The 19,116-nt window shown below is 39.7% G+C and overlaps 2 protein-coding genes and 1 long non-coding RNA gene across 11 annotated transcripts in view; 2 read left to right on the top strand and 1 right to left on the bottom strand.

Moving 5' to 3' along the window:
• The first annotated feature begins 15 nt into the window (after positions 1–15).
• LOC135578686 (uncharacterized) lies at positions 16–7,415 on the top strand. 5 transcript variants are annotated; one of them, XR_010470721.1, is made up of 4 exons: positions 16–697; positions 3,116–3,162; positions 3,555–3,690; positions 5,055–7,415. It is a non-coding gene; the product is annotated as an uncharacterized LOC135578686 (long non-coding RNA). The 5 variants fall into 5 exon arrangements; XR_010470720.1 differs by having other exon boundaries at positions 1,423–3,162; XR_010470719.1 differs by having other exon boundaries at positions 16–2,481.
• A 147-nt stretch (positions 7,416–7,562) lies between these two features.
• On the bottom strand, positions 7,563–13,075 carry ENY2 (ENY2 transcription and export complex 2 subunit). 3 transcript variants are annotated; one of them, XM_065054269.1, is made up of 5 exons: positions 12,899–13,075; positions 12,429–12,522; positions 10,858–10,928; positions 8,748–8,822; positions 7,563–7,840 (listed from the first exon to the last, which is right to left on the bottom strand). In XM_065054269.1, exons 2-5 carry the CDS (start codon positions 12,494–12,496, stop codon positions 7,764–7,766), a joined length of 291 nt encoding a protein of 96 aa, XP_064910341.1. In that variant the 5' UTR covers positions 12,497–12,522; positions 12,899–13,075; the 3' UTR covers positions 7,563–7,763. The 3 variants fall into 3 exon arrangements, with proteins under 3 accessions (XP_064910341.1, XP_064910342.1, XP_064910343.1); XM_065054270.1 differs by having other exon boundaries at positions 12,792–12,945; XM_065054271.1 differs by lacking the exon at positions 12,899–13,075 and adding an exon at positions 12,701–12,748.
• A 41-nt stretch (positions 13,076–13,116) lies between these two features.
• Positions 13,117–19,116, top strand: part of NUDCD1 (NudC domain containing 1) — a 39,848-nt gene continuing 33,848 nt past the window's right edge. Inside the window, exons 1-2 of one of the 3 annotated variants that reach the window (XM_065054265.1) lie at positions 13,139–13,334; positions 18,434–18,557. Coding sequence is in view for 1 of the 3 variants with exons in the window: in XM_065054264.1 (XP_064910336.1) it covers positions 13,217–13,334 (118 nt within the window). In the remaining 2 variants the exon portion in view is untranslated. Of the gene's footprint in view, positions 13,335–18,433; positions 18,558–19,116 lie in introns of all 3 variants that reach the window. The other 2 variants (XM_065054266.1, XM_065054264.1) reach the window with 2 other exon arrangements.

The raw sequence follows: 19,116 nt of genomic DNA, 5'->3' as shown, positions 1-19,116 counted from the left end.
CGCGCCTCTTCCCCTCGCGCTGCCAACCGGCGCTCGCGCCTGCCGCTCCTGCTGTGGCTGTTGGTCTAACAGCCGCCCAGCCAACGGCCGCTGGGGCGGCGGGGCGGGCAGGCTGGGCTGGGGCGACGTGGCCGGTCTGCGGGACAGCGCTCGGCACCCAGCACAGGCTCGCCAGGCTGCTCCGCGGCCACCCCATCGGCAGCCTCTTCCGCTCTCCCCCTGTCCTCCCGCGGCCCGCACCGTACCGCGCCGGGCGAAGGCCGCCCTGTGCAGTGGGTGACCGTGACCCGCCACAGCCCGGCCCCAGCGGGGCTTTGATCCAGAGTTTTGTCACTTCAGGGGACTGTGATAAATAAGTGATGGTCTTTAATGTTATCAGAGTGCTGATTATGTGGTTGTAGAGGTATTACTATGTGGCTGGGTAGATGCTGAGCTGTAAATTTGGAAGCTGCTAAAATAAAATCGCTGAAGTAGCTTTTGACAGGGCGTAGCCTCAGCTGGCAGCTCGTCTTGCCAGTGTCTGGGTTTGTTCACGCAGATGCTTCAAAAAGTGCCTGTGCCTGTTAACTGGCCGGCCTCTGGGGACAGTATTCATTCACTGCTGATGTGCAGAAAGGGGAAGGAGGAAGATGTTGGGTAATGTAAGACTTTCTACAGTGCTGTGCACATCTCCCATTGCATTTGATCTGCTCCATAGGTGAGACAAAGGGAGGTTCTGCCTCCTCACTGGCAGGCCTAGTCTACTTCTAAGAAAGCACTGAAAAAAAGTCCCTTTATAGTACCGAGTTCTTTCTGCTCTCTTTAAATAGCTTCCCCTAAAGATTTTGTGTTCTGCTAGTGGAGCTAACCTACCTTTTTATGTTTCTTGACAACTAACACTTAAAAATGTTTTGGTAATCTCTAGTTGTGCATCACCTTACGTTATGGATCTTCTGCCTAATTTAGCTGACCAACTGGTAGACTTCAGAGAACCATTTGTTTTAGTCACCAGGATACAGCAATAATAATGGAAATAGCGAAATAAGCCAAAGTCTCTGCAAATATCTAGCTCACCATGTAACTGTGGCTTTTGGGTTTTGGTAAAGTGATTAGGCAGTCAAGTACTGATTATTCAGTCATCTGGGACTGACATTTAATTGATGTTTAATATTGGTGTTAATTTACATTATTATTCTTTCTAAGTGTTTTTATTAAAAGGCAGTGTCCTCATTTGTTTACTTGGGGACACTGAGTTCACTTTTAGTTTTAAAATTCTTTAGTCCAGGAAAAATTTATTAAAATTGCTCCCTCTCCATTCTTGCAATTTTTTAATTCCATAAACTGTAAAAGTATTATTTTGAATGTGAAAGATCTGTTCTAAAGTTAAGAAATATTTTCATGATACTATATACAAGTTATCCCAGTCATTTCCTCTTCATTCAGGCACATCCTGAAGAAAGCAGTGCCTGGTGTTGCACTTTGGCAGGAAGTAAACCCTTCAATAAGTGCAAGGTGTGCTCGGGATTGGATCTCAAAGGGATTAAAGTGTTCTGTCCTGGCTCCTAGATCCAAGTTTCTTTCAGGTGCCAGCTGGGTGCCTCTGCCTACCTTCAGCTGCAGACAACAGGGCAGCTCCAGCATGTACAGAGACAAGATTGTGAATAGATTTTGCATCCATAAATGTATCTACAATTATTATACAATACTTAAGAATTTCTGTAACTGCCATTTGGTTGCAGTTGAGCAGCTTTTAGATAGAAAATGTGGATATTGGTGGTTATCTCCATTCAAAATGTGATTATGATCTGTATTAGCTCTAGTCATTATTGCTGATTTTAATAGATAAAAGAGGTGCATAAACTAAAGTAGAACATAGTATTAGACTTGCCAGGAAAATCATTCCCTAGCTTTGTTTTACACGGGAAGAAAACTTGTGCTTTGGATTCCTTAAAATCCTCATATTCCTCAACTGCAAATTAGGGAGAGGATAATGGGACCTATTCTTTATACAACTAATCTATCACTTCATTACTAAATAGAGAATCTTACTTTCCATTGTGTAGTATGTAGTCATTAAGTAATCTTGTGTGACATACATGCACAGCTTTTTGTGTGTTTCTTATTCAGGAAATAAAGTTCTCTGCACTAAATTCAAGTTACTTGAAGGTGGATCCTAGGCATAGTGTTAGCATTTGAATCCAAATCCTCTAAACACTTGAGTATCAAGCATATTGCTTTATAAAAGTAGTTATCTACATGGATACACTGGTGTTGTGTATGTCTGCGTGTGGATGATTTGCATTTAGGGAAATAGGAGAGAAAGTGCATAACATGAAAAGATTTGTTGGGGGAAGCATTTAGGAAGGCAAAGGATTTTCCTTCTAGTTCATTTGTGTTTGTTGTTGGCTTTTTTGTTCTTGAGTGGAGGGAGAATAATGAAGCTGTTCATTGTTTCTTCATACTTCAGCATTTGTTGGAAGAACTTCTGCCTATTGGTAAAATGTGAGTTTCTTTTGTTCATGCCCTTTGTCAGATCTAATTGTCTCACCTCAGGAATAATTATTCTAAAGCTGAGAAAAGAACTTAGCAGAAAAAAGCCTTTAAATAATGAATCCTCCCTTTTCCCATTTTAAACCAAATCAATTCAGCAAAAAAGGCCTATGTTCAAAGCTCAGAAACTTCAAAACACAACAAATCTTATCTGAGCACCTTCCAGTGGTGCCAAGCCCCATTGGAAGTGTTGAGCTCCCAAAATCTGTCAAAATCAATGCCAGCTTCAGACAAACAAATGAAATGCACATGAAAGAGGTCACAAACAGATTAGTTAGACAGCATTTTTCAGTCCAAATTACAAAAAAAAGAGCTAACAAGTTCTGCTTGTGTTCAACTCCAGCAACATTTCTCCTTATGGAAACTGCAGTCCTCAGGATGCATGAAAAGTTTGCCTTGGAAGGTGTTAGAAAACAGCATTTAAGATGCTACTCAGCTTTTCCAGAACAGAGGAGTTAAAAAGTGGAGGATATTTGTACAAGTCAGTGAACTCTCTGGACCTCACATTTTTGGCAACACCTCTGTTTCTTTTGCAAGGGAGCAGAAGTATAAACATGGAGTATTCACTCTGTTTTTTCTGTCTTAGCTGGAAGAAACTGAGCTGCTGCTGCCAGCTCCAGGGAACACTCATAGGTGAGTGCTGCATTTCTGGAAAGTTTCAGTAACTGTCAGCTAAAGTAGCTCTTCCAGAAAGGCATCTTGTATTCAGGAAAGCATTGAAAAATGCAGCATCAACCATATTTCTTCATAGTTTTTTTCCAGTGAGTAAGCAGCTGTAATTTTACAAATGCCTTCTTGTTTTAAATTTGAATTTGTCTGATTTTTATTTCCATCTACTGCTTTTTGCCTTTCTCTTTTAAAGTGCCCTTTCTTAACTGTTTTCTCCCTGCAGAGGTTCTGATACATCATCACAATAATATTTTCTGTCAATCAGCTTTCTATTCAATAAACTAACACTGGGAGATTTTAAAAGTTTAACCAGCAGTGCTAGCCCTCAATAATTCTTTTTTTTTTTCTCTTTGCAGTAATCCATATTTTCCTTTTTATTTTCAAAATTGCAAGTTGTACATCATGAGTGTCAGTCTCATCCATGCGGCAGACAAACCCAAAATCCGTTTTATGTTCATCTCCGTATATTCAAAGATCCCATGGAAGCAGATGGTGAGTTTTGCACTATGGTTTCCAGTGTCATTGCTTTCCAGGGAATTAAGTGTTGCTCTTGCCCTCTGCACTAGATGTAAGAACTCAACTCTGCACTGACTTTGTACACAGACAGTTAGAGAGACCCAGCCAACAGAAGAGGCCAGGTTGCTCTGCCCTTGCCTGTATTCACCCACGGGCTGCCAGCTCCAGATTTTATCAGCAGAAACTCAATGCTTTACCTCCTGATCGATGACTGAAAGAATGGATAACCTCTTCCCTAGTAACTCCAACAAACAGAAATCAGCAGCTATTTCTTAGAGGGGAATTTTTTATGATCTACTACTAAATCACTTGACTAGTTATAAGGTAAGCGTAAAGAACATTTTTAAGAATAATACTGTTCAGATGGAAAGCACCATGATAAATACACTAAAGTGAGATTAGGGCTTTTCTCATTCCAAGCAGAATGCTGATTAACCTATTCATTACCCTAAAGTGATGTAGTATAAATTATTTATGAGGGAAGGAATTTATTTTTCCTCAGTTTGGGCTCCAGTCATTACAAATTTGGCTTTGCAGCCACAGCTGTTCCTTTTAGAAACTGAATAGCTGAGAAGAACAGGCCAAGCAGAACACAATTCCGATTTCAATTGCAAATAATTAGAAATTAAAAGAGCCAGCAGGTAAAAAAGCATTGTATATTCTTCATTGCTGCAGTGAAAACTCAGTCACTAAGTAAGTTTGAGCCAAATTATCAAGGTGCCACAACCACTAAAATTGAGCATATACATGGCTAGGTAGTGCAGAGCTGTCATCCCAAAGGACCCTCTGGAGAGAAGAACTGAGAAGCAGCCATAATTTTTTAATAGCACTGATGGATTTATACAGACTTCAGACATACTTGTTCTCAAAGTTATAAAGTTCTTTACTGAAACACTATGGCAGTAAACAAAAATTAAGTCGAATAGGAAAAAAAATAGAAAACAAACAAACAAATGAAAAAACTGCAATGGCAAAATTGTAAAGTTCTATCCAAGATGTGAGGGTAAGTTTGATGTCTCAGCAGAATTTCTTGGTGATGTTACTGTTATATAACTTTTTTGATTGGACTATGTCAATGTGGAGAAGTATTCATGGGAAAAGAATTATCTAACAAATTAGAATCTAAGCAGTTTTAGTTCATTGTGTGCTTTAGACCCCTCAGGGCCTGACTAAGGGAGAGGCTAAGCTTACTCTATTGGTCTGTAATTGATGGCAGTAGGACTATTCAATTCACTGTCAAATTGAATTTGGATTAGTGCATGTCCAGAGCTATACCAATTAACTCCAGCTGTTATCTGACCCATTATTTCAATGCCAATTTACAAACTGATTTTTTACAGGCCTGTCTACAAAAAGGCCAAGCTGAATCAGCTACTAGAGTGTATATAGAGAGCTGCCATGTTAAAGAAGTATATGCCCACAGCTAAGGTAATTCACATCAATCCTAAATTATCACTTCTTGGCTATCTAGTTCTGGGTGCTGCCTGCCTCTGTAAGGAATGGATGTATTTCATGACATTGAAAATGCTGAAGTTCTGAAGAACAGTAGCTACCTGTCTGTATATGCTATAGGTATGGAATCTTTAACAGCACAGATAATCTTATTTTTCAGTAAGTTAAAAAAAAAAAAAAAATCCTCAACAGGACAATAATGTTCTGGCTGAATCCTGAATATTACCAATTGTTTTCAGTACTCAACTGAGTAGAAACTCAGATTGTGCAGAGAACAGTTTGCAAAACAAAGTCACCCTGTGCATCTGAGAATAAAACCTGCAGTTAAAACAAAAATACGAGGTCACCAAAAAGACCTGTTTATTCTTCACAAAACCATCTCCCATTGCTGATAGCACCCCAAATCTAACCTCATTCTTAGAAGATCTGTCAAGATACTTCTGACCAGTCTGCACCAGTGTAACTTAGATCTGCACATACTGTCAAACTTGCTTTTCTCTTAGATACTGAATGAAGGCTGCGCTGGTGTGATTAACAGAATTCACCATGGGAACATGTGGCACCTGGCTGTTGGAAGCAGAAAGCAGACAGTGTTACCCTGAGACGGGAGCCGCTGGTGTGTGCCTGGGAGGCAGTCACATTCTTCTCATCCTTCTGGGTCTCTGAATGCTCTTGCATTTTAAGCCAGTCTGGGCAGAACATTATAACTTATTTTTGGAAGTATGTGAAAAAGGCATTTGTCAAGCCTTTAACTTCAGATTGGTCAGCACAACTTCCTGAAAATTCAGGTGGTGTTTAGCCTTTATTCTGTGCCAAGCCTGAGCTGCCTACAGAGGAGAACTACACCACACTTACAGCAACTACACTTAAACTGTTGTGTTCTAGATGGAATCTCAAGTGTTTACTAATCATACAAGCCTTTCACAGTTTCATGTATAAATACCTTAAGTCTGGCCCTCTCCTACCACAGTGAAGGAAATCCAAGCGGAAGCCCTGGAGCAAGTTCTTGCGTGCCCATGATACACTGCAGCCATTGATCAAGCAAAGACTTCTAAAGTCATTTTTCAAATATCAAAGAATGACAGCAAAGAGCTCTAAGAACAGAAGTAAGAATATGTAAGACATTTTACAGCCTTGCCTTTACAATACACTCAGCGTATATGCTGGTAGATTGTGTGAAAAAGTATTCTGTACTCCATCAGTTACTAGCATTGGGTAAATCAAGTCTAGAATGAAAAGCTCAGAATAAATACACATATATGCAATTCAAACAGACCATACTCATTGCAATCAAACATTGAAGTAACATGCTCAATGCAAATAACTTTTTAAAAAACAAGATGGACTTAAGTGGAAGAAAGAATTTTCCTGACATTTTCCTCTCTGAAAACCAAGGGACTAGGAGGCAGCAGCAGGGCTATAGAGTGGGGGGGAGAAGCCACTGCTCCCATGTGTGAGGTGTGGGTGCCCTGAGCAGCTCCTGGCAAGAGCTTGCAGCAAAGAATGGGGAATGAAAAAAATCCATGGGTGCGGGTGTGGCTTTCCAACCAGCTAGTAAAGTACAGCTCCACACCAAATACCAGTTTTGAGAGAATTCTTCTAACTAGTATTGATTTAACTCATTTTTCACAGTAGCCAAGTCACAACAGTAGCTCATTGCTCATTCAGTTTCTGCTTATGCTTCCCCTCCACTTCATCATCTATTAGACACTTTCCTCAAAGTGAAGCTGGCAAAAATTAAGTGTTTGGACTTCAAAGCCCCTTTCTTGATCCTCTCTATTCATCAGCCTTATTTTTGTAGCTATTCATAGACCTGGTTGATGTTGCAGTTCCAAATACAAGAATTTAAAATATATCGTAAGAGACTGTTGGCAAATTATTGTATCACACTTAAATTTCAAAAGGCCTCAAAGATCCACGTAATTAAAAATTACCCATAATATGGGCAAAGCTAGAAAACAGCAGTTGTTGTGGATCAGAAAAGTGACTCTTTTCAATTAAATGTGAAGAGAGCACTATTGATGAAAGATATGACTGCCTTGTTTGTAGAATTCAAGCTCTTATGAACTACTCAGTGAATATTTGCAATGCAAGTCCAAGACTTCAAACCACTCTCTCTAGCAGACGAGAGGAATGCCACCAACAGTTTCACATACTCTTAACTTCTTCGTGCTGTCCAGCAACTTACTCAGGGAAAATTAGAAAGAATGTGTTCAGTAACTCATTTTCCACAGACTTCTTTCCCCTTCTGCATTTCTAGTTAACATACTTTTTAATCACGCATCTTTTTTAAAAATGAGCAAGTATACACAACTATAAAATAATGTATTATTAAAAAGTGGAATAGGTGCCACCATTTTCAATGCACTGACAGAAAAGAGTGTTAGAACCACAAGTCCACTAAATTTTTTATTAAAATAACACGAAGTTTAAGAAATCAATGCAGTGAAGAGAAACTTCAACTCATCATACAAAACAAACAAACAAACGAACCAATCCCAGATTTTCCATCCTTAAGTATGGAAACTGCATTCCAATCCTGACGTGACTGGCATAAAACAGCAACAGAAACATTGCATCCCAGATGAACATCAAAGTTAGAGACTGGCATGCTGGGCAAGGAAAGTTCTTATTCTTTGCAAGAGTTCTTTCTTTACGCTGTCTGGTACCAAGGCTGAAACACAAATAACAAAGCAAAAAGGAAAAAGGACAAAATGAAAAATAATGCTAATTTGAACCTTTTAAAACAACTACTTATTTGTTCTTGTAAGTCTATTAATACCTAAGTAAGTGAAGCTACTTAATTTTCACATAGCACATCTATATTTTTTCCCATTTAAAATAGGCTAAAATTGAAGTCTATTGAGAACACAGTTATTATTGGTAGTTTTTTGCCTGGCCATTGTTAAGAAAATTTGAAATTTGAGGGAAAGGATTATTCAACATTAAACAGGATATAATCACCAGGAACTAGTTGGATTATGCTACTTATTTTCTTCACAAATTCAAGACCAAAAAAAAAAAAAAAATCTCAGCTATCACCTCAGAGTAAGGGTCTGCAGCAAGTTATTTTGAAGGTCTATTTTTATTTAAGATTGAATGGAGTTTCTCCCACTAACACCAAAGCTTATTGTAGAGCCCAAGAAGAACTATCTAAAGACGACTACAGTATTTCCATAAGAGATTCAGTTTTTTGTATCTGTATGCTATGTTATTTCCTTTTCCACCTCTCATTACTCTAGTACTGTTAGTTCACATTTTCCCTCTTAGAAAGAACTGGAATTTTAAAAGACGTCTGCTGCAATTTTTCTTGGGACCATTAAGTCAATTAGAAAGATAAATACAGACTCATGACTAAGTAATGTAGCCTACAAAAGTGGTGTACATTCACACAGCTCATTACAGATTTTGAATGGTTGTTACACAGTACAAATTCGCATTTTATTTGTAGTTAATATCAAGCTATTAACACTTTTCCTTGAATCCAACACAGGCAAATTCATAGTGCTGCTTTCAAAATACTAAATACAGGTGGATATGTTTATTGATGTACTACTGCACCCATGTTTGCATTTTCTTACCTCTGCCTTTGGGAGTGATTTCTGCCACCAAATCATCAACAGTAACATGCTCTAATCCTTTTTCTTTAATGACATCTGAGGAAGACCAAGATAGATATTTTAAGTCTTTTAATCCATTTATTAGGAGACAAATCATGTGCCAATGATTAAGAAACAAAGCCTGCATCCACGAATCATCAGGGAAGGAGAAGTAACTTGTGACCTAAATGTCGGTTATGAACTCAGTACCTACACTGCACTCTACAGTGGATTTACTCTGTCATTCATACCATAGGTTTAAAGATGGGAAATTGTCACTACTGATGCATCTTGACCAGTTTATATTTTAAAAACAAGTGTAATAAAGTTTAAGCTTATCTGAGCATTACCAGATGTGTGTATTACTGGAGTGTTGCAGCAGCTCACAAGTTGGTCCACTTATTTCTTCTAACACATTATTTACATAATAGTGAGAAAGAGATGCAATTGGAAAAAACTTTGGAACATACAAGAAGGAGAGCACAGGGACAGTAAATACTTACTGCTCTTCCTAACTAGTTTAAACAAGCTCTCTCTGTTTGTTTCAGTGAAGTTAAAAAGCATATCTGAAAGGAAGGTATACATCTACAGCAAAATAAAAGCTATGATTAACATATACTGTATGATTAATATATACCAGTATTTAAATGAATTGTCTACTTAGAGCACCTTGAAGACTACTGAAAAATGCAGAAGTCAATGTTGAGAAGAAACTTCAAGTCAGCAGCATAAACCTACCATGTTTTGTGTAAACATTAATGTTGTTAACTATATGCCAGTACATAGCATTTATTGTCCCCAAGACACTAAGTATGTTTTCTGAACTGACATCACATGAACTATTTGTAAACTGTTTTTCTTGGCTGAATTATCTGTAGAAATTAATCATGGATTGCTCAGTTATTTGCCCTAATCCACAATGGCAAGAGGCTCTAGAACAGGGACGTCAAACTCATTTTCACCAGGGGCCACATCAGTCTCACAGTTGCCTTCAAAGGGCGGAATGTAATTTTAGGGCTGTATAAATGTAGTAGTTTGACACTGCTGTTCTAGAACAAGCTACCAAATATAAAAACCCCACAATACAACAAAATATACACCCCCCCCAAATCTCTCTCTGTCCTTTCTAATGGGTTTATTAGGCCCTCAACAGGGACAACTGAACTTACATTTCCATTTTCAGCAGCTGCAGTTACAGTTCAAAGTACTAAAAGTAAACCAAACAATTTTACATAACTGTACTCTAGCAGATTATAAAGTGTATAGATGAGAAGGCAGAAAGCCATTCATTTTGCTATCTGTACTATAGAAATGGGTAATCGCTAGCAGTGGCACCACACAAACAACGGCAAGCATAAATCATTTCAGCCTTCTCCGCAAACCCACCTATGAAAACAATTTAGCAGACTCAGCCCTACAAAAATAAAAACTTTGTAATGGAATATTGAGTTGCCAGGCACAACAGGCCAAATCAGGATTTTTTTAATTTGCTTTAAGGAAATTTCATCGTGTGGTAATGTTTTTAGGTGCTTAAACACTGCTTATAACAGTTTCATACAATTTACAAGTAAGTAAACTGTAGTAACGCTAAATACTTTAAACTAAATATTTGGGTATTTAGAGGTTCATCTGCTTGTTTTCTCTTTAGAAGATAATCTTATTTTCAAAAATTGTATTCAGAAGGAGTACAAATGCACTCCTTTCTCTCCCATATGTGGACAACAAAGTTCCCTTAAGTTTCTAACTTGTGTACCACTGTATTGGCTCAATTTTCCTTTATCTTGGCTTTTATTTCCTGGGGCAAGTGATCTCTCTCAAAACATAAAGCTGTATCATCGTGATTATTTAGGGAATAAATTCCAATACTTTTCTCAGAAGCTTAATAAGTTTCTGATGAGAGAAGAAGTTTCAAGATATTTTGCCAAGACAGCAAGATGCTTTCTTGCAAGAAAAACCAAGTGCAAGGGATACTTTCTTCTTGCCCAAGTCTCATTTAAATTGACTGTTAGGCAATAAAGCTTTCACCTGAGACTTTCGTTTGGCCAAAACCTCAGTTGATTACAAAGGATATTAGTTATTTGACCACCGTTACCTTTGCAGTGCGCCTTCAACTGATCCTTCCAGCCACATTCAATTAATTTGGCTCTCAGTAACTCTTTAAGGCTGTTCAGAAAATAGAGAAACTTGTTAGGAATAGCAAACATGCCCGAGAGCTTAAATATGCTTCAGTGTGAAAGTTAAGTCTACAATTACTACTCATAGCAGCACTCCCAGACCAGCAGCAGAAAAGGCTGAACGACATGTGAATCCTAACTCAAATGAGCACCAATTTATGTTTAACATGGACTATGAGAAGGAGTGGGCTCAGAAATTAACTCACATATTCCTTCAGGCAGCACTGACGCTGCAGCCACAGCAAAGAGGTAGAAACCCTTGAATCACTTTTACTGCCCAAGTCTACCCCGTTAGCAAATGTATGCTAACTTTCGAAGTTAAGAGTATTTCACCTGAAACCAGCCCTTCAAAATAAATAAAACCTTCCCCCCTCCTTTCTGAGAGGAGGATTCTGTACTACTGTTTTCAACTGCAGGCTCCTCTCCCCAGCGACAGAATCACAGAATGTTAAGGATTGGAAGGGACCTAACTTTTTATTCCATTAATTGTGTAGAGGGCAGATGAACCGATGACAAAAAGCAGAGTAACAACACAAGTGAAATTTACTGCTTCTGCATATTTCTTAATTCAAGAAATCTGTGTGCTCTGTCTCTGATCACAGTGTGGCTTGGATAAAGCTTGTTTATAAAACAGCTTTTGACATCCTGTCAAAACTCTGCTTACACTTAAATTATAATAAAACACTTTCCAGTACTATTTCAAGAAATTGGTTGCTCTGGTGAAACTCTGTGCAATCTCCAAGGAGATGGTGACAACCAGTAGAGCACAGACACCTGTCAGTCTACAAAATGTTACACTTAGATACAGGGCTATGCGATGCCCTAGGAAGATGACTCCTACTCATACTGGCCTTGAAAAACTAAGAAAATGGAGCTTTTGGTGCATGGTGCTACAAATACAGTGAAATGGTGAGGAGGAAAATATCATAAGCACGATAGTTATATGTAAATATAATGTGAATGGAACAGACTGAAGAGACAACAAAAGGCCAAAAACCAGTTGCCACACTACATTGCCTTTACTGGGATCTCTGCAATAACTTGCACAAGTGCTGTTTTATGTGATCCACTATATATTTCCCTAACAAGTGAACAGACAGGAACGCAAGAAAAACTTAGAAGCAAACAAGGAAGATTTTGTCCCATTCTCTTTCTCAGCAAATAACAAGATTTAACTGCAACAAGTTGCAGTTAATGGTAATTTTTATATGAAGCAAGAGCTTTCCACCACAATAAGCCAAAATAAGAAGCTTTAGAGTTCATAAGCCAACCACCCTGTCCTTTGTTTTCCCACCTTCTCAAGTGTAAAACTAAAACTGTTTCAAGACATTTTTTTTTTTTAAATACAGCTTTGCATAATGCAAAATACTTTCATACACAGCCGTTTGAAGAACTTAGGGTTCAAGTTTACTTCACTTTGCGTGTAGATATAGTTGGTGTTTGATAACATACAAAGCCTCTCACTGGCACGGGGAGGCAACCCACTTACCGCTCTCGCTCTCCTGTTTCTATCAGCTTCTGGTTAATGGTTGCTCTCATCTGGGCATCTTTATTCATTTTGGAAATTTAGGTTAATCACAAACCTGCACAGAGCAGAACAGTTTCGATAACTATCGGCGTCACTACTGCACCAAGGCGATTTGCACAGCTACACGCAGCGCCAGGCCCGTTTGCACACCCCCGCCGCTCCCGGCCGGCGCCAGCACAGCGCCCGACACCGACAGGCACCCACCCCAGCGCCGGAACGGCTCACCCGCCTACCCCAGCGCCGGCGGTGGACAGCTCAGCGGCCGCTTGCGTGGCCCAGCCCACCCCCGCCAGGCACGGCCTCTCCGCAGCCCGACCCTCCCACCTGGCGCCGCTCCTGCCCACCCCGCGGCTCCCCCGCCGCGGCCGGAGCGAGGGCGCGGAGAAAGGCGCCGACAAGCCCAGGCCCAACCCGGTGCGCTCCCGCCTCACCCGCCACGGCGCTGCCGGTCCCGGGCGGCAGGAGGCGGAGCCGCCTCCCGGACGCACAACCCGCCGCCTGCCCCGCCCTTCCCGCGCGGGCGCCGCCGGGAAGCGCAGCCTGGGGAGGCCCCGCCAGCCCGGAGACTGCGGCTCCCGACGTGCCCGGGGATCGCGGCTGCGCTCGGGCCTGGACTGCAGCTCCCAGCGTGCCCCGCTGCCGCCCGCCGCCGGCGCGGCCCTTCCCGTGGTGCTTCGCGGCGGTTCCGCGCGTCCCCTCAGGGGCCGCCAAGTTGCCGCCGCGTCCCGAAGTTTTCCCGCAGCCGCAGCATGGCGGGCGCCGCTCACTGCTCCCTGCAGGCCAAGCGCCTGCTCTTGGACCCCAAATTCGAGGGCTACAAGCTGTCCTTGGAGCCGCTGGCCTGCTACCAGCTGGAGCTCGACGCGGGTGAGCAGCGGGGTGGGTGCGGCTGCCGGGCCTCCCTTCGCCCTGTGGCCCGGCCGGCCCGCTGGTCAGCGGGCAGGGCACCGGCCCTCGGTGCGAGCGTGCCCGGAGGTGGGGCAGGCCCGGCCCGCCGTGCCGGAGGCCTGCGCGCCTGTTCTCCGTCGGGAACGATGGGCATTGGAGAGACGCAGCGCTTCGTCTCGACTTTTATCCTTATGACTGGGGGTAATGTTGGCATTGGTGCCCTCCCCCAGCCTCAGGCGGCTTCGTGGTGCACCCCGGTCTCCGTTGTAAGGTTGCTGCCTTACAGCTCTGTGAGTTTGAGCTTAAGTTTGCAGATGGGTAAGAAATTCTGTGTGCTAAATGTGGTCTTGGCTTGTGCCCACGTGGTGAGGCCAGATGAGCAGCTGAGGTCATCCCAAGTGATGGTGTCTGAAATGAATGCGTGTGATTTAGACAACTATGTATGAAAATAGCACCTCTACAAACTTGAGAAAATTAACCACTTTTCCTTCTTACTCTGCCTACAGTTCCAAGGTGGATCTTCAGGCTGTTCTTTCCACAGTTAGCTTTTTCTGTTAAGCATTATTAGCATTTGAGGTCCTGGTCTGTTAATGTATGATTTCATTGAGCTCTCAGTTCACTGAGAAGAACGTTAACACAAAATCACGTTGGCTATGTGCCTACAACATTAGCCATGCCCTCTGAAATCTCTCTGTATTCCAACTTTATTAATTTATGCAATTTAGGTGTTTTGTAAGGTGGGTAAATTACTTCCCTTTTTTGATAAAGCTGGGACAGTAATACACAATTTGTGTGGGCTGATCTCTAGCTGTATATATTTACTGAACAATATACCTGTCTATAGAGTTCTGTGTTGAATACGTTGTGTTAGCAGTGAGTCAGGAAGGTCTGTTTGCTGTGGTGAATTGTCAGCGGTAAGATGGAAGTTTTGTGTATTGTTCATTGAAAGACGACTGAATGAGATTGAAGGATACTGTATGTGTATCTATGGTAAGTCTGGAAAATGTAATGAGTAACATCTTTGTTATGTATTTTGACATTTTTACTGTAAGATTGATTTAAGTGTCACCTTTCAAAAAGTAGTCCAAATGTGAGTGTAGTTGTGTTAGGAGTGTACTACAGCTGGGTCAAATATAGCAACAGGTAGCATAGCAAAGGTGCAGTCTCTTTGTGCTTTATTTGATATTCTGCCTGTGGTCAAACAAGCTCTGTGGTTCTTGGATAGTCAATTGTGCACCTGTTCTAAGTAGATGAGGGTTATAGACTTTCATCTGAATGATGGAATTGCTAATGGAGAGATGGATGTAGTTGGTTCTTGTCCTTTTGGATATTTTATATAATAGTTACAGTAACTTATGTTTCAGAAGGTTGGTATGTGTACCTGGATTCTTTCCACTTCCCACAGCACAAAGGCAGTGACACATTGTAGTCTAATTCAACTGTCCTTCTAGATCTAATATCAAGTCACTTACTCTGTTCTGCATGTGTATGTGTATATATGGATACTGGTCTACTGGAGGGTGGAAAGCTTTTTTGTTCTTATTTTTTAAAATTAGTAACATGAAATATAAGCCAAACCAGGCTGTTGTCTGTCTTCTAGATGTTTTGTTTGTGTTTCAGCCTGCTTTTAGGCTGTACAGCTGTGTCGTTCTCCTTGCTGCTTTTCTTCTACTTACTTCCAGGCAGTTTTCTCACAGTACAGAGATGTTCTGTACCTGAACTTTATTTTTCCTGGTGTCAGTGGTCTATGTATGTGTTAGGCTGAGGGCATCTGTCCATAACGTGGCTTTTATGTTGTGCAGGAAAAATAGCTGGAGTTGCAGAGACCATGGATGGTGTGTAGGCCATGGCTTTTTCAAATTACTGCATGGGAGGATTTAAAACTGTATGAGAAGGCCAAGGACTTCTGGTTTCCAGCACATTTGTGAGCTGATTAAAAGTCTCAAGAACTTGCTAGTTTGTGGGTTATTAAATTAATATTTGTCACTGAGTGAAGAGTCTGATTTTTGTTTCCTCAAAGTGGGAGTGAGTAAAGTACAATAGCTGAAAAAAATGTCAAATGTTTAGGAATGCTGTCAGCATTACTATTTTCTTATTTTATTTACAACTGTTTCCCAAAACCTGGTAGTAGAATCTGGAAGACTAATGTAAAAAGGTTGTTGAATTTGTTGTTTATTTTCCAGGAAACTAATTCAGGAGCGATTGTCTCAAATGACCTGGGATTTTGAGTTCTGCCAGTACGGCATTCCAAATTTCATGGCAGTAAGATGAACATGTGAGGTTTAGAGAACTTGGAATACATGACAATAAATAGATATAGGTACTTATTCTTGTGTAGAACTGGATCAACTCAGCTGCAGTTGAAGTATTTATGCAGAATTATTACAAACTTGTGTATTAAGCATGAGACTATTAATCTTCTTTGTCAATATTTTTGTCTCTACTTTTTATATTTATCCTTTGTTAATGAATTTCACTGATAGCTATAAAATAAAATGGTAAAAAGAAATTGACACTTGGAATTAATGCAGGCTTCTACTACTGGAGTGGGTGGATAGCAGCACATGGTGTTGCAGGGCAACTTGTGGTTGTCGTGCTCATGTGGACTACAGGGAGCTTCATTTTCTGGTCATCGTGTAAAACTCTCTATTCAGTTCTAATTTGTCTTTAACTGTTAAGCTGTGGTTGCCAGGAATTTGCTGTGGTCAGATGTGCAACTGAAGCAGAAACACATTAAGAACATTTATTTGTTTATATATTTATTTGTTTGTTTGGTCTGTGGTAGAGGGGAATTTTCTAGAGAATTTCTTAAATACATGGTCACAGTGAAGACCAATGGTGAAATTCTGATACCTTATGTTCCCTTTTAAATACTCTGATTTGTGTGTTCTTTTATTTCTTCCTTACTTCTACCCATTCTGTCCTAGTCTAAACTTTAACAGTAATTTCTTATCTCTCATCCCGGTGACATGTTTTGACTAGTCATGAGTCCCACGCTATTATACCTTTAATTTCCATCTCTTCATCCTAAATTTTGTCTATTTTTCTCCTTATTTTCTTTAGTTTATTTCCATAAAATTTCCAAATGCTTCATTTACATTTAGATTTGTAATGCCTTTTATTTCTATTACTGAACCTTTGGGAGTGAGGAAAGAGCATTTTGTTTACTGTCACCTCCTTGTCTCTGATCTGATCTAGACAGAGCCCAAAGCAATGATTGTGGGGCAAACCCTTGTCTCCAACAAGGAGCATGTCTAAGATACATGACAGTTTTAAAGGAATGAGAATCTTGCTCTTGCCTTCTACTGGTCAGATGTAACTTGATTTCTTTTTTCCAGGGGCCTGGAACTTGTTCAAATGTGTGTGTCCCTCATGCCTTTCCTCTCTCCCTTGCCTGTTTGGATGAACCATTGTACATACGATGTGGTGTATGCTTTTAGATACACGAATATCTGAAAGGCATAGTAAACATTCACTCCAACATGGAGCTTCTGATGCAAGCCAGAATATGCAGAGAATGCATTCCTTTGATCCCATGCTTTTATGAGTTTTTATTACTTCTCTTGAAAAATAATCTTAATAAATGGCTGCCCTATGTAGCCTGTTCAGACTAGAATGTTTGTACTTCAGTGAAAAGTAGCTGCCTGTTACTAATGCTACATGGAAAACGTGCATTTGTGTCATTTTATAGAACCAAAGGCACTGATATGTTTCAAACGTTTACAGAGATTTCCATTTGCATTTTCCGTTTTCACTTGAAAAAATAAAAATAGAGAAAAAGTCTTTAAAGTCATGTATGAGATATATTTGTAAACTGTGAGGCACAGCTTCTTCATACATTTACAGCTGTGGTTTGTAAATATGGCCGTAGAATAAACAAACCTTGTAATTTACTCAACAGCAATGACATGTTGCTGCCATTAACAATAAAAACGTATTTGTTAGCATTAAAAGAAAAAAGAGCTAATGCAGGGTTAGAAGGATCTTTGAATGCTGATACTAGGAAATAAATGAAGGTAATATTTTCCACTAGTAGATAAGCGTATGTGAAATACTAAATTGCTTCCACTGGGTGGCATTGTAAAACAAGATATTATATATAAGCATATAAAATTGGATGCCCCAAAATAATACGTTGGTATAATTATTTTACATATTTTCTGGTATTATAAAGTTGTTTTGGTGTGTTTAGCAAAATAACTGAAATAGTTTGTGGGGGGTGTCTGTCACCTTTTTTTCTTTACTTTTTTTTTTTCCCTGCTTATGCTTCCAAGTGTTTGATGACAGATGTAGAATTTTATTCTTCATTTAAAGAATAAATCCTTTGACAGTGTTCTTTATTCAGAGGATTTTTTTTTTTTTTCCCTGCAGAATAGTATTTATAATAAGATCCAGTAAGGTTAAAGACATCTTAGGCATTCTTTTGATTCTTATGAGTCACTTTGTATTTAGTGCTTTTGCTTCTAAGTAAAGGTGATGTGTGTGAAAATCTTTACTTAATTACCTTTGAAATATTTTGAGTCAAGTTACTTTTTTTAAGCATGGAGCTGGAGATAAATACAATTCTAGGAAGTGGCATAATTTTCTTTTTACTAGTCTGAAATAGCCCACTTAACAAGGGTTGTTGGAAAATAATATTGAAAACCAAGATTTAATTTATACATTCTGTATATTTGCTCTCTTTTCTGGTATGATGGAGCATGAATCAATGTTCCTAGGTTTTAGAAGTGCAGATTTATTTATCAGAAACTTGAAGGAGACAATGTAACATACTATTGAATAGCTGTCGTTAACTGCTGCTTGCTAAGTGATCCTAAAAAGCTGAAGCCAGGGTATGACTCTGAAAACAAACAAACAAACCAAACACAACAAAGAAAAATACAACCAAACAACAAACAAAAATCAGCAAAAAATCCAAACAAAAAATGCATAACTGTGTACCTATGTGACTGAATAAGGTGATTATCTGATTTAAGTATTTATTCTTTTCCCTTTATATTAATATAACTTTTTCTGAATTTACTTTTAACAAAGTCTTCATTTCTTCTCTCTTTTGTCCTACGTTATTTTGCACTCAGCTTTGTTGGTTTTCTCCTCGTTTTTCCAAGGATCATGAAGAAAACTTGAACCTGGAAGGCTGTAGAAAGGAAGGAATGAACTTCATCCTAGTTTAAAATCGCCTATAAACTATCTGAGCACATGGTATGTGATAGCAGATGGCATTTGTGCACAGATTTCACTCGATCACAGAATGAGTTTCAATTAATTGAGGATAGAAGAGTTTTTCCAATTACTATTGGCAGAGAGATATATAGGATACATTTTGCAAGCAGTTGATAATCTTATTTGAAGTATTTCATGACAGTACAGCACACGTTTGTTTGATTTTTTTTTTTTTTTGGTTTAAAATCACCCGCACATTGTATAGTTTCTGACTTATGTTTATGAAGAGTTAACTACATATTGCAATTATGCAATGGATTTGGATCTGCTATTCCTGACCTCTTATTATTCAGGGCTTATCAGGAATGCAGGCTGAAAAACTCAAGGACAGAGAATTCATTAATGTTTTTCCAGCTTTCAAAAAGCTTATCACCTTAGAATCAGCTAATCAGTAGTTTTTTGTTCCAAGTATTTTCTTGAAAGGTTATACATTTGCTTTAGGAAGCTTCTAATTTGGACTGTTTTCATTATTTGTATGTGTTTTAGCTACAGTTCTGACAGTAGCAACATGTCTAGGTGGGTGAGAAGGGAGAAGCGG

This window comes from Columba livia, chromosome 2 (genome assembly GCF_036013475.1).
Source record: "Columba livia isolate bColLiv1 breed racing homer chromosome 2, bColLiv1.pat.W.v2, whole genome shotgun sequence".
In the NCBI taxonomy this organism is placed as follows: Eukaryota; Metazoa; Chordata; class Aves; order Columbiformes; family Columbidae; genus Columba; species Columba livia.
This window is presented reverse-complemented; position numbering and strand designations above follow the sequence as displayed.

Coding starts and splice junctions, on each gene's coding strand:
- ENY2 (XM_065054269.1), bottom strand. CDS start 12,496: ATGAATAAAGATGCCCAGATGAGAGCAACCATTAACCAGAAGCTGATA. Junction 10,929..12,428: donor GAAACAGGAGAGCGAGAGCG/GTAAGTGGGTTG, acceptor TTTTCTGAACAG/CCTTAAAGAGTTACTGAGAG. Junction 7,841..8,747: donor AATCACTCCCAAAGGCAGAG/GTAAGAAAATGC, acceptor TTTGTGTTTCAG/CCTTGGTACCAGACAGCGTA.